This window comes from Aquarana catesbeiana, linkage group LG10, assembly GCF_042186555.1.
Source record: "Aquarana catesbeiana isolate 2022-GZ linkage group LG10, ASM4218655v1, whole genome shotgun sequence".
NCBI lineage: Eukaryota > Metazoa > Chordata > Amphibia > Anura > Ranidae > Aquarana > Aquarana catesbeiana.
The window spans coordinates 50,109,212-50,132,135 of NC_133333.1; the positions used below are offsets into that span (position 1 = coordinate 50,109,212).

Consider the following 22,924-nt stretch of genomic DNA (forward strand, 5'->3'; position numbering starts at 1 on the left):
AAGTTCGGTCATGATTGTATCTCCTTGAATTGGATCTTTCTATAACTAGAATTTTTCAGTTTTGTGCATTTAAAAAAAAAATATATATATATATGTTAGATCAAGCACTGAAGTATTTACAACTACTAATGGGTTAACCTGCACAGGATGTACTCCTCCAAACTGCCCCCATAAGCCACCTCTAGAGTCTAGTAACACCAGCCCCCTCCCCACCCCAAACCCTCCGAAAAAATTGGCATCTTTCCATATAAAGCATTCTGCCAGCATGCAAGTTAACTGCATAGGAGTGTAAAAAACTAAGGAAAAAGAGCAGTGTACAATGCCTCAGCCCCCACAAAAGATGCAGGGTGCAAAGGCTTACAGCAAACTCTAGCCCCCTCGTCACAGCCACATACAAAAAAAGTTACAATTAAATATTTCAGCTTCCGAAATGATTACCCCTTTTTTTTTTTTTTTTACATAATTTTTACATAAATTACCTGCTCTGACTCAGAGTCATTTTCTTTTCTTTTTTTTTTTTTTAACTTAGAAAGCCAAAGCCTGTGGTCTGTGTGAGTGTCTGTTATGGAAGTTGATAGAATATTCAGGTGCTCTCACAAAAAAATTTAATGTAGGTCGTATCACGCTAATGGATCAAAATGCCAGGATAAACAGGCCTAGATATTTGTAAAGCGGTCTGCGGTGTCGTTTAACTTGCTCTCCTCTAATTGGGTCATAACCTCAGTTTAATTCCTTTTTTTTTTTTTTTTTTTGGGCAAAGGATAATGCCCAGAATTTTAACATTCTCTTCCTGGATCCAACTTTGTAGTTTGGCTATACAATTCAAGGTAAACGATGACCTAAATTTAAATTGAATGTTTTGGTGTTTTTATGATTGTACATATATATTGCAGAATATTTGTTTTTTGAAAATTGTTGTTATTCAAATTTTTATTGGCAGTCCAATAGTACATAGATCAATGGGTACACAGGGCCAAAAAAGGCCATAGGCTAACTAACTCTAATTAGAGTTTAACCCTACCTGTCCCATCCCCCTCCCGCCTTCCTGTGCCAGTGTATCAATACAGGAAATTAAAAAAAAAAGCCAACACACATCCCAGTTAGGCCCAGAATACAAGATCATAGTTGCCAACAGTGCCGAATTTGCTGGGACAGTCCCGAAAATCCGATCCATGTCCCGCTTTCTTATTGTTCCGGCAAGAATCCCGAAAATTGGCCTCTGTCCCGGGCTGCACTGTAATCCCTCTCCTACCTCCCTCCATGGAAGTGCTGCGGATTGGTCAATGGCGAGAGGGAGCATGGCCAGCCGAGATGAGCCGCCCATTAGCATTTAGCACTGCAGAATGACACACACACTGTACAAGCCGCTGTGCTGTGTATTTCCGGATCTATTCTCCAGTGAGGAAGGAGCAGGTGGGGCTGTGAGCTCCATGCTGCTCTAATCCCGCCTTATGCCATGCTGCCTGTATGCTTGGAATGCCTCGGGGTAGGAGCTGCTGACAGGGAGAACGGTAGCAGGCTGTCCTAAGAGCCCGCTGATGGTGAGTGGAGCTCAGCTGGACAGCAGGACCAGGTATGTGCTGCCTTCTCCCCATAGACTGTTCCTAAAACCTGAACTGGTTGTGGTGTTGCTCTATAGAGAGCAAGGGCCACAGTGGCACTGGCACACATGTCAACACTGTTTGATGCTTTTAGTCCTGGCTCACTACATCGATGAGGGTTTGCGTGGGCATGACAGCCCATTCATTTGAATAGGCTGCCATACCTGTGTTTCCCGCAGTGCAAAAGTGTATGCAGCATTTTAAAAATGCAGTGTCATTGAAATAGCATGGTGCTTTTGAACTATGTGATTTCCCTGTGGTATCCACAATATGCGCTGCGTTTTTAGATGCATGGGCCTCCGTACACTGCCTTACATCCTACTGACCTCCGTACACTGCACTACAACCTACTGACTGCTGTATACTGCCTTACATCCTACTGACCTCTGTATACTGCCCTACAACCTACTGACCTACATACACTGCCCTACCTACATTCCCTATTTAACATTACCACATTCTCCACTATGCAAGTCATCTCAGACTATTTAACCACACCCCTTTAAGCCACACCCAATATTTAGCATAATTTAAACTACGCCCACTGTTCACTTCTGCTAGGCCACAACCACAGATGAATGCCCGGCCCCGAATTAAAATAATACGCATACATGAGATATTCAAAAATTGCAGTGCAGGAGAGGAGGTGCAGGGAAAAAATATAAGAGGACAACATTCCTCTATAAGCTTTATGTACAGAGTGTGCAGAGCCTGTGCAATCACTCACTTTAAAGATTCACAGCTGCCACATACAGCTTCTTTGGCTTCATTGAGATGAATTAGAAGATGTGGCTGTAAGCGGTTATGCACTGGCTGTTGGGTAACACACAGGTTCACTTTAGTTTAAAGCCAAACTCTAGGCAAATATAAAAATCACAAATTAAAGCAGCTCTGTAACCCATAATACACTATTGCATGTATTTTTTTTTTTAATGCAAGCAGTGTAAATACCTGAATTTAACCTGGCATCAGCCACTAGCAGTCCCTGTGTTTAGAGTGCTAAGGATAGCTAGCACTCAGAGCCAGTCAATTCATGTGCCGAAAAGGAGGATCTTGATCGGAGAAGGCAGAGTGACAGCAGGATGAGCTTATCAGTATGCTGCTTCTCCTTCGCTGCCCAGTCATAGGCTGGGGGCGAGTCCATGACAGTCTTGACTTAAAGGATGTGAGTTGATCAATGGCTGTCATTCAACTCAGAAGACTGAGGACTTCTTGTGGCAAAAAATATATACCTCTGGATTAAAGGTAAGTTTTTTATTCTTTTCACAGGCTTTTAGATTTATTATTAATATTGACCCTGCCAGGGGTATGGTTCAGGGAGGATAAGCATGTAATAAAAGCAGATTTATACTTACCTGTCCAGGGGCTGGTTTGAAGAAACTTTGCACTTGCCAAGCTCACTGCGCACACACTTTGCAGTGCAAAGAATAATGTCCTGTAGTGACTGGGGGTCAGCAGGAGGAACCACAGTAGCCTGTGGGGGGACACAATATTCAACACACCAGTGGAGTCAGATAGTATAGGTGCACAGAGCTCTGCAAGAGAGCAAAGTTCCTTCAAGCTAGCAGCTAGATAGGCAAGTATAGGCCTGCTTTTAGTACAGGCTTTTGTTCCTTGGATTCCCATCAACCGCGACAGGGTCACTTTAAGCCTTTTACATTGCTGTGCAATTCAGGCTAAAGATGCAATGAAAAAAATGTTTAAGCCAGGTTACAATCAGTGAAAGCCACATGTCAAAATATGTAGGTGCAGACTCAGCCAAATTTATATGCAAATGCAGATTCTGTTCTGCAATACCCCTACTTTTTTTTTTTTTTTTTTAGACTTTTTTATGCTTTTAATTTTGCTTAAACATTGAAAACAGGCAGATCGGCCTTATATTAGCTACATATGTGCTGGGACAGAGTTTTATACCTCCTTAAGTGACTAATGTTCATGTGGAGGTGTTTTGTGCATGATATTTATTACAAGAATAAATAAAACAAAAATACCATGATATACACATAGATAAAATACAAAGATGCCCCCTTGAGGTGATACTCGACACTGGCAATGTGCCCATATACTGCAAAATACAAGTCAAAAAATACCAGTAAGCTGTACAGTGAAAGTTATGTATAAATGATATCCTGCACTCAAGGCTAGTGCTCTGGCATTCCCTATTTTACCCAACTCCCACGTTCTCATTTTAATTTAACCTCTTGCTTCTTCAGTTCTCTCTGCTACCCCCCTCCTCGGGGACTTGGTATAAGTGACTCTATTAATGCTTCACAGTATGGGTTTGATTATTGCTCGCTTCTGAAAAAAAAATGGCTTAAGATACTTTTCACCAAGGCTGGAAAAAGAAAGGAGAGGTGGAAAATGCACAAAGATTTTAATAAAGGTGCTGAAACACCCAGAAGAAAGGGGAGATCTATTTTTATATAGGACACAATTGCTATCCAATGTTTTCTTTCATGGGAATCGTTTTGCCTATTTATAAAGTTACCCCTGTCAATCTCCAAGCTTATTTTCATCATATTTGATACTGCAATCACAGGTTGCTCTGTTTTAGGATCTGCTGGCATTAAAGTGAAATGGTAAAAGGTGTCCAATGGAACGCTTACAAGGTCACCTTCATTCCATACCTTGAGTCTATACAAGCTTATCATTGTGAGGAAATTGCCCTTGTTTATACGTGAACATAAGGACTTTGTTACAGCAATTATGTCTTGTTGCACTGTAGAATAAACAAATAATTATGACGTCCAGATAACAGTTAAACTGATACCATCACTATGACCTTGTGTGACAAGAGGGACATCTGAGAGATGTAAGAAGGTGGTTCAAGCCAACAAAAGATTTCCCACTCCTCTTGTATTCTCTATTGCTTAAAATAAAAAAAGTACCCTACGGCAAAATCAGCACTGCGGTCCCTGAGAGACATGGAAACTATTAGGCCGTTTACCATGTGCCAATAAAATTTAACACTGCATGGACTACCCCCTTAATCAAATAGCGTCAAGCAAAAAGAACAAGTCAAGGAGCTTATCCAGCAATTTAAAAAAATAGAACGTATCAAATGGTTATCAATAAATTATGTATGTGCATGTTCCCTTTATGGAACAAGGAATTTGATTCCTTATATGGAATCTTGTAATGTTGGTAAATGACAGCCATGTATGTCATGTATGACTCGGCGCCCTTGTATACACAATGACCTCTGCATATCCTCTGTAGATTTTACCCTTACAACCATTTAATATACATTACATATACATTACATACACATATACAGAGCTCTGAGAAAGAGGGTGCGTCCCCTGAAACACGTCAGCTTGCCAATGCAGTGGTGCACCAGGTCAGGCCACGTGACACCCGCACTGGATCGTGATTTGGTGTATTATGCGTTTGCACCCCTCCTGTGTGCTTTCTTATGCACTGTACACAAGATTGCACAATCCCGACAACAAAATCCATCGGATTTTTTCTGGCGGATGTTGGCTCAAACTTGTTTTGCATACACACGGTCACACCAAGTTGGTCGGAAATTCCAAACCTCAAGAACGCGGTGACGTACAACACGTACAACGAGCCGAGAAAAATGAAGTTCTATAGCCAGTGCTGCTCTTCTGCTCGATTCTGAGCATGCGTGGCACTTTGTGCATCGGAATTGTCTACACATGATCGGAATTTACGCAAACGGATTTTGTTGTCGGAAAATTTTAGAGCCAGCTCTCAAACTTTGTGTGTTGGAAATTCCGATGGAAAAAGTCAGATGGAGCCCACACATGGTCGGAATTTCCGACAACAAGCTCCGATCGCACATTTTCCATCAGAAAGTCTGACCGTGTGTACAGGGCATTCGACTGCTCTCACACTGAACCGTGGCCACATTGGCGGTAAAGCGCCACTCATTTTAGTGGCGCTTTACTGTCATTTTAGCGGCGCTTTTCGGCCGCTAGTGGGGCACTTTTAACACACGCTAGTGGCCGAAGAAAGGGTTAAAAGCGCCCGTGTTGCGGCGCTTCAGAAGCACTGCCCATTCATTCCAATGGGCAGGAGCGCTGTATACAGCACTCCTAAACCACCCCAAAGATGCTGCTTGCAGGACTTTTATTCCCGTCCTGCAAGCGCACTGGCCCAGAAAGCACTCATATACAAAAACAAAAGATTTCCCCTGAATGGACTTTAAAGGCACTTGCTCACAAGTATTTAGATAATAAGTATATATGACAGAGTATAAAGAGTAAACAAATTTTTATTTCAACAAAGTATAGGTTAAAAACATAGTGTATCATACATTCAACGGAGCATATTACAAGATTAATAGTTTTTTGTTGATATTGAACATGAATTGTATGGAGGCTCTTTTTCTCACATCTGACATGTTTCGGAATAAACAATGTTTTTATGTCCTTCTTCAGGGATATAGTAGAAAAGAGCAATTAATTTATAACATGGTTCGTTGAAATATTTTAAAACTCCAAAATTGAAAAAGCGTAGGGCGTTATTGCTGGTAAGGTTGTTTACATTGGAACAATCATGGTTAGTATTAAGCACAATTACTTAATAGTGGTCCCATTGTATGGGGCAAGGTGTCTCACCTACCACTGTCCCTCCCGGATGCGTGCAGGCCGGAGCGATATACTGAGGCTGAAAGTGAGGGAACCCCTGTTTGTGTGCAGTTTAGGATATGCCAGCCACGCATCCCAGCATCAAGCTTGTGTAACACGTTGAACCCTCCCCCATTACATTACTGTTGCTTGGTAATTGGCCCAGGGCGATCATGTGGCATAAATCACATGCCCCTTCACACACAGAAGTACCAGACAAATGACATGGTGTTGAATGGAGAAGTGAAGAAAAGTTGTATGTATGCTACTGGGCAAGTTAAAAGCAAGCCTGGTTTATCCTTCATGAGCCAAGCACAAGTTTGATTACCTTAAAAAAATGACCTTGACTGAGTTTGCAATTATTTGAGGTTTCAGCTAAAAGGAATGACCATCCTGTCCAGTCAAAAAAAAATTTATCTAACAATTAACCAACCTATGCACAGACTCAGCATCCGGAAGACTACTACACTGACTGCACTATATACTCTGCATTGTATTATATATACTAAACTGATGGCCCCTATATACTCTGCACTGTATTATATATACAACACTGACTGCACTATATACTCTCCACTATATTATATATACTACACTGACTGCACTATATACTCTGCATTGTATTATATATACTAAACTGATGGCCCCTATATACTCTGCACTGTATTATCTATACTACACTGACTGCACTATATACTCTCCACTATATTATATATACTACACTGACTGCACTATATACTCTGAACTGTATTATATATTCTACACTGACTGACTGCACACTACACTAACTACCTACCTAATCTCCATTCAATCACTATATACGGCCGCCGTGTAAGCAGCAGCCTTATATAGTGAGGGGCTTTGTCTTAGCCCCCGAGACATAATTGGCCAAAGGCACCCTGCCTTGGGCCAATCATGGCTCTCACATCACATCGCACTCTGATTTACCAAAGCATACAGGTCAGGTGAATGCTTGAGTCCAATCAGCAGCTGTCAATGCACTGCGATCTCACAGTGCAGTATGGGGCGCATCGCAGCGGGCAAACTTCCCGCAAGCGCCCCATATGTTTGTTTGTTCTACTTACGTTCGACTCAAACATCGAGACCATCCCTAGTTTCTACTAAACAAGTGGGCATTCCATAACAACCCCTAGCCTATCCAAGTTTAATTCCCCTAAATAAAAAACAAAATAAAGCTGCAAGGACTGCTTCTTGACTTCAGATGTGCCTGGCTGTGCAGGGTGGGAGATAACCATATTCGCCAATGGCTCCTGCAGGGGTAGTGCTACAGTAGCCAGGAGAAACTTTTTACCTGCATGTGAAAGATCACCGGAAAGAAAGTTATTTATATAGCAGAAGAAGTGGGGGAGTTTTGCAGGTTTTTTTTTTTTTTGTTCATTTTGTATTCTGACGTTTTAGATTAAATCTGTGAACCCTAAACTGGGCTAGAAGTAATTACTGTACTATCCTCCATAGCTATGTTATAGCATGGAGCTCCCTTTGATTTGGATTTTATGTATCAAATTATTAATAACTCTCTAATATCTTAAGGCTATCGGTGTATGTTTACACTCTTTTAAAATCTCTCTATGCTACCAATCTTTTGCATTAATTATTATATTAGTGTAATGCAAGGTATGGGAGTTATAAGTTATTAAACACCTGGAACCGGAATTTTGGGTTGTGATAAAGAGAAACATATCAATTAACAGGCTGACAGACCATATACAGTAGGTGACACCTGCCTTCCATGGAAAAAGAAAGGCTTGCTGAATCCTTTTAAGCAGGTTTTGGTTAGTTACAGTACCTTGTGCTGTAAGTACATCCTCCACAAACGGATTTCCTTTGGTTAGCACAGGGGTGTTACATAGAATTCTGTATCAAGTCAATACAGCCCCAAGTGATGTTTAATTTGATGTGCTTGCTTGGGATGTTGGAGCATCACACTATTTAATTCTAATTTAATAATTCATCTCTGCACAAAATCATAATGCCCAAAGGTAGCGTTAGTCCTTAAAGGTATATTTAAAGCCCAAACTTTTAAAGTTTTGGATAGAATGATGAAGTGTTTAAAACTCTGTCCTGTTTTTATTACTCAGCTTGAGCATGAAATGCAAAGGCAACGCCAGAAAGAAAATTGTGTCCAGTTGTTAACTTTATTTGGCATTTGGTTTTGTAAATAACTATGTCTATTAAACTGGCATCTGTCGTGTACCTTACTGTCTGGTGTTTTATTATCCATCGGGGTCCCACCATTTCCAGAAGTTCAACAAGTTTCTTTCAATTTTGCCAAGCCCTAATGAAAAGGGCTTACTGCAAACAATCCCCAAATATTCCGCTCTAGATTTGTCACCGCTGCTGTACTGACATGAGGATGCCAGGTCCAAACAGTACTTGAACAGCTTCAAATTGTGATGCAATGAATATAAGTGGAGCCGTTCAATGTCTCAGAGTCCAAAATAGGTTTATTCAAGTTACCCGATTCAAAATAAATTCACCTGCTCCCCTCTTTTGTGTTTCACTCCATCCAAAGCTTACTCATAATCTCTATGGTCAAGTCTATGACTTGGTCTGTCATTAAGTCATATACTAAGTCTATAACATAGAGTTGACTCTATGACTAAGAGTCATATGACTAAATCTATAATATAGAGTTTAGGACTAAGACTATAAAGCTTAGTCATAAACTCTATGACCAAGCTTCAGATGGAATAAAACCAGATTGATTTATTTTGTATTGGGTAGCTTGAATAAACCTATCTGCTTCACTCTTATGCATTTTATTCCATCTGAAGCTTAGTCATAGAGTTTATGACCAAGCTTTATAGTCCTAAACTCTATATTACAGAATTAGTCATATACCTCTTAGCCATAGAGTCAACTCTATGTCATAGACTTAGTGTATGACTTAAAGACATAGACTAAGTCATAGACTTAACCATAGAGATTATGAATATGCTTTGAATGGAGTGAAACGCAAAAGAGGGGAGCAGGTGAATTTATTTTGAATTGGGTAACTTGAAAAGACCTATTTTGGACTCTTATGCCCCATACACACAATCGGATTTTCCGACAACAAATGTTGCATGTGAGCTTGTTGGCTGAAAGTCAGACCGTGTGTATGCTCCATCGAACATTTGCTGTCGGACTTTCCGCCAACAAATGTTTGATAGCAGGTTCTCAAATTTTCTGCCAACAAAACTTTGTTGTCAGAGTTTCCGATCGTGTGTACACAGGTCCGACGCACTAACGTTCACGCATGCTCGGAATCAAGCAGAAGGAGCCGCACTGGCTATTGAACTTGCGTTTTATCAGCTCGTCATACGTCTTGTACGTCACCACATTCCCACGTTCGTAATTGTTGGCCAACATTTGTGTGACCGTGTGTATGCAAGACAAGTTAGAGCCAACATCCTTCGAACAAAAATTTTGTTTTGTTGTCGGAAAGTCCGATCGTGTGTACGGGGCATTAGTGGTTAAGAAGGTCCACTTCTATCCTTTGCATCCTAATAAAAACAGACCCTCTGAGCTCTCAAATTAAGTTGGCTTTTCATGGTATGAAAGTTCAAATAAAATTACAAATGGACACGACATGATTTGTTTCTGGCACGTACCTGTGTATACCTTCTACCTGAGATACGAGCCGACCCTCGGGTATTATTGGAGAGTTACCTAAGAGAAACTATTCCTTCCAAGCTACGAAACACCCAGCTAACATCTATTGAAACAAATGATCCTGTACCCCCTTTCTAATTTTTCAGGTTTTTATTACGATCTGTGTTGCCACTGGGGAAAATTGTCCTATTTATCTTGGTGACCATTATCTGTAATTCAGAAAATGATGGGTAATTCCAAATGTTACAGTTGTCACCAAAACAGAAGTTGAGGTGAGGGGAAGTCTTCCAATGGGAACAGCTGTCCTGGTGACAACTGATTTCTTTTCTTCTTAATTTTATAGTGTTTCTGGGACAGCAAGTGAAGTAAACTTTCTCAGGTGGGACACAGAGGGATTGATTTACTAAAACTGAAGACTGAAAAATCTGTTGCAGCTCTGCAAAGAAACCAATCAGCTTCCAGTTTTTTTGTCAAAGCTTAATTGTACAAACTGAAGTTAGAAGCTGATTGGCTACCATGCACAGCTGCACCAGATTCTGAGTGATCCAGTTTTTGTAAACTTTCCTCTTAGTTTGCTGAACTGGCTTAAGCCCCTTTCACACGGGCTTTCCGACCTGATCGGACGCTCCATGCACCTCTATGGAGCAGTGGATGTCAGTGGTGACATGTCCGCTGACATCTACCGCTATCCGATCTGATGCTGTCTGTGAAATCCAGATAAATGGAAACCCTATTTGCCATCCATCTGGAGAATCGGATTGGATAGGATCGGATGAAAACAGACAGGCGGTCCGTTTTCATTCGATCTCCATAGAGGACAGCGGGGCTTTGACAGGTCCATCTCACATTGAGCGGAGACGGACCTGTCATCCGCCTGCTCAGCGGGGATTAATGGACACGGACAAGCTCGTTTGAAAGGAGCCTTAGGGCTCTTCTCTTCTTGCACTCTTCAGTATTAGTAAATCAACCTCAGGCAGTAAAAAAAAACAAAAAAAAACTGACAGGTGTCTTAGCCATTTCCTACTATATCCAACACACCAAAAAATATTTGGCTTTGAAATGATGGTTTTCTGGAGGATTTCTCCACAGAATGTTTTTTTTATCTTCCAAGTACTGAAGGATAACTCTTCTTGAGTTCTTAGACATCCAACTTCATCCAGTTATTTCTTGACCACACATTTATAGCATGACTGTATTTCCTTTAGATCCACTAAAAAGTATGCAGTGTGGTTTTTAGGTATTTCCTCACATTACATGTTTTTGGTAAATTTTAAAGGATATTGTACAAACATTGTACAATCAGATTGTAATTAGGGATGAGGTTTGGGTTTGCCGCTATCATGGGTTGGTGGGGGAACCAGTGGAGTTCAAAATTTGTTGTCCCAGTGAGTAGTAAACTCTGCTTTGACTTTTACCTACAGGTAAGCTTATAATAAAGCTTACCTGTAGGTAAAATGAAAATCTCCAAAACGTGCACTGTTTAGGAGATATTCACTTGTTTGCCAGCTGTTGACGTCGCTGATGCGTGCCTTCTTAAGCAACGACATACTCATGCAGTCCCTTCAGAGCTCTGTGTTGTAGCCATGATTCCCGCACATCATCATCACGGCTCGGCCATTCAAACGACTGGAGCCCACAGACCCAGAAGGAAGACTGGGTGAAGATGGAAGCCTGTCAGCGGTGACAGTGCGCCACTGGAGGGCTTAGTTTTAAAGTAACTCTTTCATAATGTGGTAGTATGCATCGCACTCTACCACATTATATTACCTTGCAGGCGGACCTGACTTTCATTTATTTATAACTTTACTACTGCTTTAATGTGGAAATTTACCAGGTGGAATTCTCTGTGATTATGATGCACCACCTGGCTTTTGAACCTAGGTCAGCTGGCTTAAAAGAACCAATACCAATATAAGCATACCTCCCAACTTTTGAACTTCAGAATGAGGGACACTGGAGGAGTAAAAAGACCTGCGGCACACTACATCGTGGTAAATTGTGGGCATGGTCAAGCACTTAGCAGTGAGAGGGGCTTAAGGGATGTGGTTTAACAAAACCTGTGCTTCCTTGTACCTATAAAATTTGTCTGAGCCTAACTTAAAGAACTTCATTAAAATACTCATGGACTGCATAGCAGAGGTATGGACATAATACAGAAGATGGTCGGAGACTGCAGACATACTACAGGAGATGGTCAGAAAGTGAAGACGTTATACAGGGGATGGTTAGAGATTGCAGACATGATACAAGAAAAACTGCAGACATGCTCGAAGAGACTGTCAGAGACTATGCAGACAGGAGATGGTCAGGGACTTCAGACATACTACAGTAGATGGTCATAGACTACAGACATAGTATAGTAGATGGTCAGAGACTGCAGACATAGTACACAAGATGGTCAGAGCCTGCAGACATAATACAGGAGCTGGTAAGAGACTGCAGACATACTACAGGAGATGGTCAGAGACTGCAGACATGCTCCAAGAGACTGTCAGAGACTATGAACATGCTATAGGGGTTGTTGGAGACTGGGGGCAATGGCATACTTGGCATACCTGGCATACAGCAGTCAATCATAGACTGGAGACACAGTACATGACATATTACAGCTGAACTTGAAAATGATCCATGCAGTGATGATGTGCCAGCAGTGTAAGGTTACCTGTATTTTAACTTCATCAATTTTCTGCTATCCGATGCTGTTCAGGCAGAGTGGTGTGCCTCCTCCTCCCTCCTCCTCTGTGTACAGGAAAAAATTACAACAGGAGGAGGGGTGGGTTCAGTGCACTCCGACACAGAGAGATGCCGGCTGCTATGCAAGTGTAGCTCGCGGCATGCGGTAGCCAAGACAACCCGCACACGCCTCGGGCATTCCGGGACTCAGCCCGGGTTCACCGGAACTCCAGGACAAGGACCAATTTCCGGGACGGTCCCGGCGAATCAGGGACGGTTGGGAGGTACGGTATGCTTATAAAGCCCTCTCGCTATAAAGAAGGTGAGTTCACAAAAGCCATACTGACAACGTGCTTTAGCTGTGATAAGAAAAGAATAGGGTAACATTAGTGTACGTCTTGTAGGCACTGGCTGGTCTGTTAAAGTGTAAACCTATACTGCACATCATGTAAGTAGCAGAATGCTGTGCATTTTAAGAAAATGCGGTGTGGGGGAGAGGGGTACCTTTTATCATACTTTGTTACATCTCAGTGCTACTGATTTATAGTTTGCAATACAGTGATAACAGGCTGCATGTGTTCATTCACAGGGCATATTTCTTACTTGTTGCAGTCTTTCATTACATTAGCACTCTCACATTTGTGATGCAACACAAAGCAAAGGCAAGGCATGGATTGGACACCGTGTGACAAAAGCAATTATTTGCTTGTCTCTTTAGCGAATAGGGACAAGCCAAGTGAATAAATACGTGAACGTAGGAGAAATGATCAGCCATGACACTACAAACTGCAGCCACAACACGTGAGCCCATCATTGCAAGGTAGGGCAAACAAACAATGCAGAGAATATAACTACACTAATACCGAGGTAAAATAACAAAAACTATTTAAAGTGTACAGTGCCTTAAAACATTATGTCAGTGTTTACCTTATAGTAATTTTTAATGTGACCATTACTTTTAACATGTATTCTCTTCTAATTTGTGTTATTGGATTGAATGTAGAATTGTGTACACCACAAGAGCAAGCTCTGTTCTCATCTACAGTTGTCACTCATACCTGCTTAACAGTTGTTGAGTTAACACATCAGCCACACAGGGAGGGCATGGTTTTTAGTGAGTCAGCTGACTTAGACTTACATTGTGAACAGGAGCAGTAAAGCAAAACTAAAACACAGCACTGAAGAACTGGAAGCAGCATTTGCATTTGTACAGAGAAAATATTGCTGCCCCTATTTATATATAATTACAAATTACACATAGAAACAATGCCTTTAAAAACATATACAAAAACAGATACTATTAATTACATACGGAACTCTGTTTATATGTATATACTGTAAAAACATATTAAAAACACTATAAAATTCACTTGAATGAAAAATAGACCTTTCTTATGGTTGTTGAAGGTATCCATACACAAGAAAAAAAAAATTGCTCTAAACAATTCTAGTGCATACAACCCTTCACAAGTCCCTCTCAGCACTGCACATTTCAGCCTGTCATTGATTTTGACAGCCTGCTTGTAGCAGGCATGGTCTGCTGCCCAAAAAATGCAATTGTTTTACATTTCTGTATGGGCCAAACCGCTGGTGTGCATAAAGCCTATATAGAACCACAATAACTGGACACAGTCCACTCCCGATGCAGGATAAAATATGATTGCTGTTACAGAGGTCAGTGCTAGGGACTAGTTTGAGGGTAAGGTTAAGCATACTGATTTTGGTCAGGATTTTTTTGGTGTAGCTAAAAGAGACATTTTAACTTTGATTAGATAGGGGAGCGCTAGGTGGTGGTACTCTAGTGCAGAGATGCATTATGGTGAGGGGTATATTAGGATTTTCTGTTGTACTCAGTACTGAAACCAAAGCCCAGAATCTAGTTTCTGGCAACAAAAACGAATGCGATGAAAAAAAGACACCAGATAAAGATGGCTGCATGTCAATATCAAGTCAATATCAAGGCTTTTACAACTTCCAAGCCCTCAGAGAGCCCACAGAGAAACCAAGGTAAATCAACAATAATAAATTCAAATCTTTAAATCATACGTATACTCCCATTTTTTAATTAGAACTACATTAACATTAACACTGGGGAAGATAGACAAAGAGCAACAGATGGGCTTCAATTGTTTTCCTAAAGAAAACGTTGCTCCAGGTCACTTCTATTCCAGTCATTTGCAAAAAAAGCCTAAGCATTTCCTCACATCATATCTGTTGGGGGAAGTCTGAACATCCCTTTTCAGGATAGGTCGAACACCCCCCGGTTTGATTCACACCAGAACATGCGAACAGGCAAAATATTTGTGCGAACCCTATTAGTCTATGGGACACGAACATCAAAAATGAAAAGGGCTCATTTTAAATGCTTATATAAAAGTTATAGCCCTAAAAAGTGTATGGGGACCCAGGTACTGCCACAGGGGACATGTATCAATAAAGACCGTGTATCATAAAGACCGTTTTTTCAGGAGCAGTGATTTTAAGAATGCTTTAAGTGAAACAATAAAAATGAAATATTCCTTTAAACATCATGCCCTGGGGGTCCCCTTTGTCTGCCTGTAAAGTGGGGCATCTGTCTGATGTGCTTTAGAGTCCCGCAGCAGAATTACATTTCTAAAATAAAAAATTGTCATTTAAAATTGCTCGCGGCTGTAATGAATTGCCGGTTCCCGGCAATATGGATAAAAATCAAGGTAAAAATTGGCGTGGGTGTCCCCCTCCCAGTCCATACCAGGCCCTTCGGGTCTGGTATCGATATAAAGGGAACTCCACGCTAAAATTAAAAAAAAATTGGCATGGAGTCCCTCCCAAAATCCATACCAGACCCTTATCCAAACCCACCCCCATTAGAATAGGTATGGGGTACAATGGTACAATTGCACCCCCTACGCATTCACCAAAAAAAAGTGTCAAAAAGTAAAAAACACAAAAGACAGTTTTTGACAATTCCTTTATTAAAAAAAGTAAAAAAAAAAAAAGTGCCCGTGATGTACATCCATCATCAGTAATGCCACCCAACAGACCAGAAAATTAGCAAAAGAAAACCTAAGAAACTCCGCCTCCCTGGGAAGTCTTTTCACTGTGACAGCTGTTATATAGGCAAGGGCGGGGCCACCCATTGACGTAAGCAGAAGACCCCGCCCCCTCTGACGGCACAACGTCAGGAGGGTGGAGGTCACTATATAACAGCCATCACAGTGAAAAGACAGCAGTCGGCGGGACGCCTCCCATCGAGGCGGAGCTTTTTTTTATTGTCAATTTTTCGGGTCCGTTGGGCGGCGTGATTGAAGATGATGGACAACGTGGGACACTTATTTATTTATTTCCTTTTTAATAAAGGAATTGTCAAAAACTGTCCTTGGTAGTTTTTACTTTTTCACACTTTTTTTGGTGAATGGGTAGGTGAATGGGTACCCCATACCTATTCACATGGGGGGGGGGGCAGGATCTGGGGGGTCCCCTTGTTAAATTCCACACTGACTGCACTATATATTAGACTGCCTGCACTGTATACATAGTCTACACTGTATATATAACTAAACTGCCAGCATGCCACTAACATTCTCTCAATCATTACACTATATACGGCCACCGTGTAAGCAGCCTTATATAATGAGGGGCGCCCCCTGAGCCATGTTAAGGCACCCTGACCACCGTGAAGTGCCTGGCATCAGTCAATGCCATAATCACACCTGCAAATGTCCTTGAAGACACAGCACACTGTTATGATGCCTGTAGACAGATGGAACCCAGCATAAAGAAGAGCGAGAATCTCTTACCTAGGAGCATCAAAGCTGTCATAGGATCCAACCGTGTAGTGTCTAAACAAGCGCTTGGCTTTGTCACTCCGGCTCTCTGACAAGAAACAAGCAGAGGAAAAATAGTGTGAGAATTACATTAAATGGGCAAATAGTCTTATATTTTCAGGAAATAGTCACTGTAACTGGGACACAGTTTTTCCATTTTTTCTTGCAGCTATGCCATACTTTTGGTGTTAATTTAGATGTGACAAATGTGTAGATGCTATTATCAGACAGTGAAGCATCCTTGAAAAAAAAAATCAATAACAGGCAAAGTCACCTTGAGATTGTGTTATTTTTACTGAAATTTCAACAGAATTGTCCTGGGGTGAAGGGACAGTGATATATATTTAATGTGCTATGTTACTAAGTAGGAAAACATGTGAGGCTGATTTACTAAAACTGGAGGGTGCAAAATCTGGTGCAGCTCTGCATAGTAGCCAATCAGCTTCCAGGCTTTAATGTTAAAAGCTTAACTGAATAAGCTTAAGGTTAAAAGCTGATTGGCTACCATGCACAGCTGCACCAGATTCAGAGCGCTCCAGTTTTAGTAAATACTGTACCCCACATCTATGTCCATCCAGCAAATAGTATCATTTAACCTGGCTTACTTTAAATACAACTTTAAAATCCAGATCAAAAGTCAGTAACAGTCATACAATTCAACATCCCTCTAAATTAAAATGAAGGAACAATTAAAACAAAAAAAAAAAACAAACAAACTATGTAGTATCTAATCAGGTCCATTTCTGAATGCTGTTGCTTCACTGGCTGATATAACCTTACCTACTGCTAATGATTGGATGATTTTTTAATACCGCACAAAACAAATATATAAACTAGGATGTGTTCATTGTGACTTTATTCCGGACTTGCGAAAAGATTAGTTTTCACCTGAAAGTTTTCATATTAAAAGTGCAGGTATTATCCACACGCCAGATGGATTTTATCTTGTACTTTATGACGATGTTGGATTATATGGCAGCCATTGACTGGGCCCTTTATGAGAGTCTAGACTTGCCTGAAGGGTGTGGTTGAAGCAAGAAGTATGATCATAGATAAAATGTATGCAGTCCATTCTACTTTGAGATATTCCTCAAATATGGCTGACCCCATGTATGGGTATTACAGACTATAATGTTTAACTTAAAGCGGAGTTCCGGCCACAGAATTTTTCTTTTTTTTTTTTTTTTTAACAGGCATCCCATCATAATGCATTAACAACAAAAATAAAGTGTGTATATATATATATATATATATATATATATATATATATATATATATATATATATATATATATATATATATATATATATATATATATATATATATATATTTGCTAGTGGCTAAGACCTCTATCCTTTTATTCTACTCTTACGATCTATAAAATCCTCTTCTGACCATTGCCTCTTCCTGAATTAGCGATGGAGAGGTGCATGCTGGGTAACCAGCATGCACCTCTCAAACTCGCGCATGCGCGATGCGCCGGTGGCCGTAGCACCGATTGTTTACCAAGTTGCCATAATAACGGGCGACGACATAGTAAGGTCCCGCCCCATTGTTATGGCAACCTAGATAGATCCGCCTAAAATTGCATCATTTACTGGCGTGAAATAACGCGATTTTTTGACACGCTCCTGCCCACTGACTCCTGGGAAATGATGACTCAACTTTCCCAGGAGCACAGACGAGGGAGGAAGTGATGCGGAGCTCCGCGGACCCGGATGTGGCAGATTAGGAGCCACCACATAGCAACAGGGCATTTCTGGTGAGTAAAACATTTTTTTTCAATTCAAATGTTTTTTATTACTATTAAAGCACTGTGAGAGGTGCTATTGTCATATCCCGATATTGGGAAAATTGTTACTACTATTTATTCTCGCCTTCAGGTGGCGGGCGTTAAACCCTTTCAGATTGCTCAGCGGAAATGGGAAAAGGAAATTCCCGGGTTGTCAGAGGAGGGGTGGGAGGAGGCCTCAGAGGTGTGCTTTCTGGACCTTATTGGATCAAATGACCAATATGTACAATATAAATTTATACATCAGATGCATTACACTCCTGCTAGGCTGGCCCGTATGGGATATGACTCTGCAGCCTCCTGTGTTAGGTGTGGCTTCTCAGAAGCTGGATACATGCATATGTTTTGGTCCTGCCCTGTTATGTCCACCTTTTGGAGGGACTTATTTTCTTATTTTCTTTGATATAGCAGACTCCTTTTGGAAGGACACTCCGCTCTCACAACAATAACTATATCCGGCCTCCCCTTGATGGGTTTTCTTCTTTTTTTTTGTTTTTTTTTTGTTTTTTTTGTTTTGACGTCTAGGGGAGGCTGTAACCTTTGGATGGTGGGTCGTTTGTGTACCTGGAGGGACGGTGTGGTGGAGGCGGGGTGGGACAAGGTTTGCCTTTTTGTGTGAATGAGTATAGATGGGTGCATGTATGGTGTGGATGTTGTGTTCATGGAAATATCCCTGCTGTATATAGCATTGTGATTTTAGGTTGTGGTGCCCTACGAGGTCCACACTCATTACCCTTATGTGACCAGTGGTATACTTCATTCCTCCGTTGAGGAATTTGGTAAATATGATGTATAACTATAACAGTTGGCCCCCGTTGGGCTATTGTACTTTCTTTTATATTTTGTAAAAGAGATTTGTTTATGGATGCATTTGTACTATCTGAACCTGTAAACTACTTTCTATCAAAACAAATAAAAAAACAATTTTGTAAAAAAAAAAAAAAAGCACTGTGAGAATGTAAAAACGTTTTTTGGGGTGAAACTCCGCTTTAAATAGTATTGTTACGGTTTGTCATTAAAAAAAAAAGGTTAACTCAAGCATTATAGGCTATAAGAACAAACATTAAAAATCCACTACAGTTTTACAGTACAATTGCGTTCCCTTATGTCTTAAGGTAAACAAGAAAAGAAGGAGGGCGCACTGACCTAGTGCATTACCACTGGTAAAGCTTTATTAAAGCATTAAAACAGCAAGATGTATATTCACAAACAAGCATTCATAAAAGGCTTTGACAACGGAGCAGATGTGCTGTTCTGAAGATCGACACACCAGGACCTAATGGGAAGGTCAAACCGATAAGAATGGCTGGTGGCTGACGCGTTTCGGGGGAGCACCCCTTTCCTCAGAGCCTACACATTATGTAATCTTATGTATATCACCATCATTGGTTCACATTCAATTTTTCATTAGGTGCTAGCGGGTAATGGTCTCTCTGTAGTATGATAGTCCGCAGAGGTATCCTTCGGTGCATATTTGTGGGAGAGTGCTATAAATGTGGTTTTAATTTTTTAAGCTTTGTTTTTTTTTTTTTTTTTACGAATACCCTCTATATATTATATTTTATCAATATGGGGACTGTTTTAGCCCCTCCAGTGGTTATACCTTATCGTTAAAGAATTTTTTGAGCACGAATCCACCAGTTTGTTTTTAGCACCACATCCCAAGATGTACAATAAGTTATAATGTATTAACGGGCCAGAGAAATGGGGATTTTAAAGGTGCAAGTCAATTGGATAAATATCAAATATTTTGTATAAAATTCTTTTATACAAAATATTTGATATTTATCCAATTGACTTGCACCTTTAAAATCCCCATTTCTCTGGCCCGTTAATACATTATACCTTATTGTTAGCTATGAAGTAGGGTGATCCTTTGGACATTTGCTATGTATATATGAGCTATAACATCTATACTCAGTATGAGCAGTCGGTATGTGGATGTTGTACTGATAAAAGTCCTTTAACGGTGTTATTAATGGTATAGGCTTAAAGCGGGGGTCCACCTATCTATCGTTTTTTTTTTTTGAGTTCATTCACAAACTTTTCTTCTCAGCATTACATACTGACATATTGTGTGTAATATGTCCGCCTGTGTCAGATTTCGTCGGAAAGAATAACTTAAATTATTCACTGTAGGCGGTTTCCATCTTCATTGTGGGCATTTGAAGCCCACAAGCATTTATTTCCTGGATGTGGTGAATGCTGTGCTCCCAGCATTCACCGCTCGTTCCCGCACATGCTCAGTGGCATCCTGGGAAGCCTGAGACTAGCTCCCAGGAGTCTGGGAGAGGCTAGAAACACGCCTACTCCCACGGGAGGAGAACCAGGAAGTGCAAAGAAGGATAGAAAATTAAAAGGTAATTACGGCGATTTACATTTTTTTAAACGGCATGTCAGCATCTAGGCAAGGAAGAGAATACATACAGATATTGTTCAAAATTTGGGTGGAACCCCGCTTTAAGAGAATCTATATCTATCTATAGATTTTTTATCTATTTATTGTAATCTATTTTTATGGCCAATTCTTCTTATTATTATTGTTTTTAGTTTTATGGCTACATTTTAGGATTTTTTATATTATGACATTTTATCTAATTACATTACACAATTTATTTCACTTTGGATGGATGCTTCTGCGGACTGTATTGAGCATAATTATTTGACTTTTAACCAATTTACCTTTTACTTTTAATTTTAAATTTAATTTTCATCTTTGGGCAAACCCCATGGTTTATGTGTGCCTGTGAGCTGTTTCCAGCCCTGATTAATATGCCGCCTCCCCTGTGTAATCAGTGCCTGTTACAGGATTGTGTTTAGATCAGTGTAGGGGACAGTGGATAGCAGGCAGGGATGGTTGCATGTGGCGTGCGCACAAGTAGTGGTGCGCGCACACCCTTTATCAACAATTTAGCTACAGCAAGGCAACCCCACGGCGGCCGGAAGCAGCGGGTGTAACGCAAACACACCCACACTTCCGGGCCGCGCCCCCTACACACAGTGTTCCATGACGCACGCGGAAAAGGAAATTACGCCATGACTGCCGTAAGTTGCGGGTGGAATGCAGGTGTACCCGCACTTCCTGGTCTCTTGTACGACGTGCGTTCCACCCGATGCCAACAGCGCCTCCATGGCTCCCGGAAGCCTACGATGCCCCCTATCATTTCCCCACACCAGCCCACAACAAATGACCATTATAGGGACAACATACAGGGGGTAAGATACGTTTGTTCACCTCCCTTTGGAGGGTGTTTGTCCCGAGTATTTGTGATTTATGCTGACGGTACCATATGGATTGGTTCAGCATGCAACAACAATAACAATTGTATTGGTTCCCAGTTGTTGGGTTAAGGGTCATACTTAGGACGGACAGGGTGGGGCCAGGGAGGGTAAGTCCATATGGGTGGGCTTTTCCTATTGGGGTGGGCGTCGCTAACAATTGGGCCTTGCAGACACAGGCACACATATGTAGAGGCGACTATGAGAGATCAGCCATTGCCCACTTAGGCTCTGAGGAAAGGGGTGCTCCCCTGAAACGCGTCAGCCATTCTTCTCGGTTTGACCCACTCGACATTAGGTCCTGGTGTCTCGATCTTCAGAACAGCGCATCTGCTCCCTTGTCAAAGCCCTTTATGAATATTCATCTTGCTGTTTTAATGCTTTAATAAAGCTATACCAGTGGTAATGCACTAGGTCGGTGCGCCCTCCTTTTCTTGTTTCCCTTTAGTCTATGAACACCCATTGTTCTGAGGAGGGCTGCAAGAAGGCAGGCATTACTTCATAAAGTTGGTCGCACCACATACGTAGTCACTGGACACCTGAGCGCAGGAGAGATGTCTACTGTTCCCTTATGTCTTGCCATTATTTTAATTTGTTTTATGAGAATGTTGTTTCTTTAACTTCTGTAAACAAACGACAGGTAACATTCTTCAAACTCAGTAACTCAGTGTCATCCACATTTATTTACTACGAGTACTTATAAAGTGCTATCACTTTACACAGCGCTTTAAATACCTGTATATATATTGTACAATCACATCAGTCCTGGTCCTCAAGTACCTTATAATCTAAGGTTCTTAGCTCACATTCATACATACACATACTAGAGCTGGAGTACCTGAAGGAAACCTACACAGGCACAGGGAGACCATGAAAACTCCAGGCAGGTAGTGCTATGGTTGGGATTTGAAACCGACAATCTTAGTGCTACCATGGCATACCAGGCTATCTCCAAAAGTGTCCCTTTTTGAAATTGTTTATTTATAAGTTTTTGCAAATATACAAAAGAAAATACATGTAAGACATTAACATTTGAAATAATGCAGGTATACACCATTTTTGAGAGTTACAAAGCACACATAAATTGTACAATTAAAGGAGTAGCAATGTGATTAAGCTGTAGACTTGAGTGAGGGAAAGATAATCAAATCCATAAAGAGAAAAACTGAAACATCTTCCTAGCCTATCCGTGAAGGAGTTGCAGAGACAACATAAACCTACTATATAACTCCACATAAAAAACTGTATAAAAAGATTAGTATTTAGCATATAATTCCACAGGCATATGAACACATCTGAGGTTGACTAACTAGATTCATTGCCTGCAGAGCCATATATAGAATTGTCCCATGTTGACCATGTTTTTGAAAATTTCTGCTCCGTGCCCTCTACCACAGCCGTCAGATGTTCCATTCTGCGTATATCAGCCACAGTAGTGAGTAGCTGTGGGAGAGTTGGGGGTGAGGTAGATAACCATAGCCTAGGGATAACCCATTTAGCAGCCAATAAAATGTAAGACAACAATCTGCGCAGAGCCTTAGAGACACCAGGGAAAGGGAGACC

The 22,924-nt window shown here is 41.0% G+C and overlaps 1 protein-coding gene across 1 annotated transcript in view; it reads right to left on the reverse strand.

Moving 5' to 3' along the window:
* Positions 1 to 22,924, reverse strand: part of SHANK1 (SH3 and multiple ankyrin repeat domains 1) — an 852,931-nt gene that overhangs the window by 246,379 nt on the left and 583,628 nt on the right. The window contains exon 14 of the mRNA XM_073602155.1: positions 16,264 to 16,339. Within this exon, the coding sequence (XP_073458256.1) occupies positions 16,264 to 16,339 (76 nt within the window). The remainder of the gene's footprint in view (positions 1 to 16,263; positions 16,340 to 22,924) is intronic.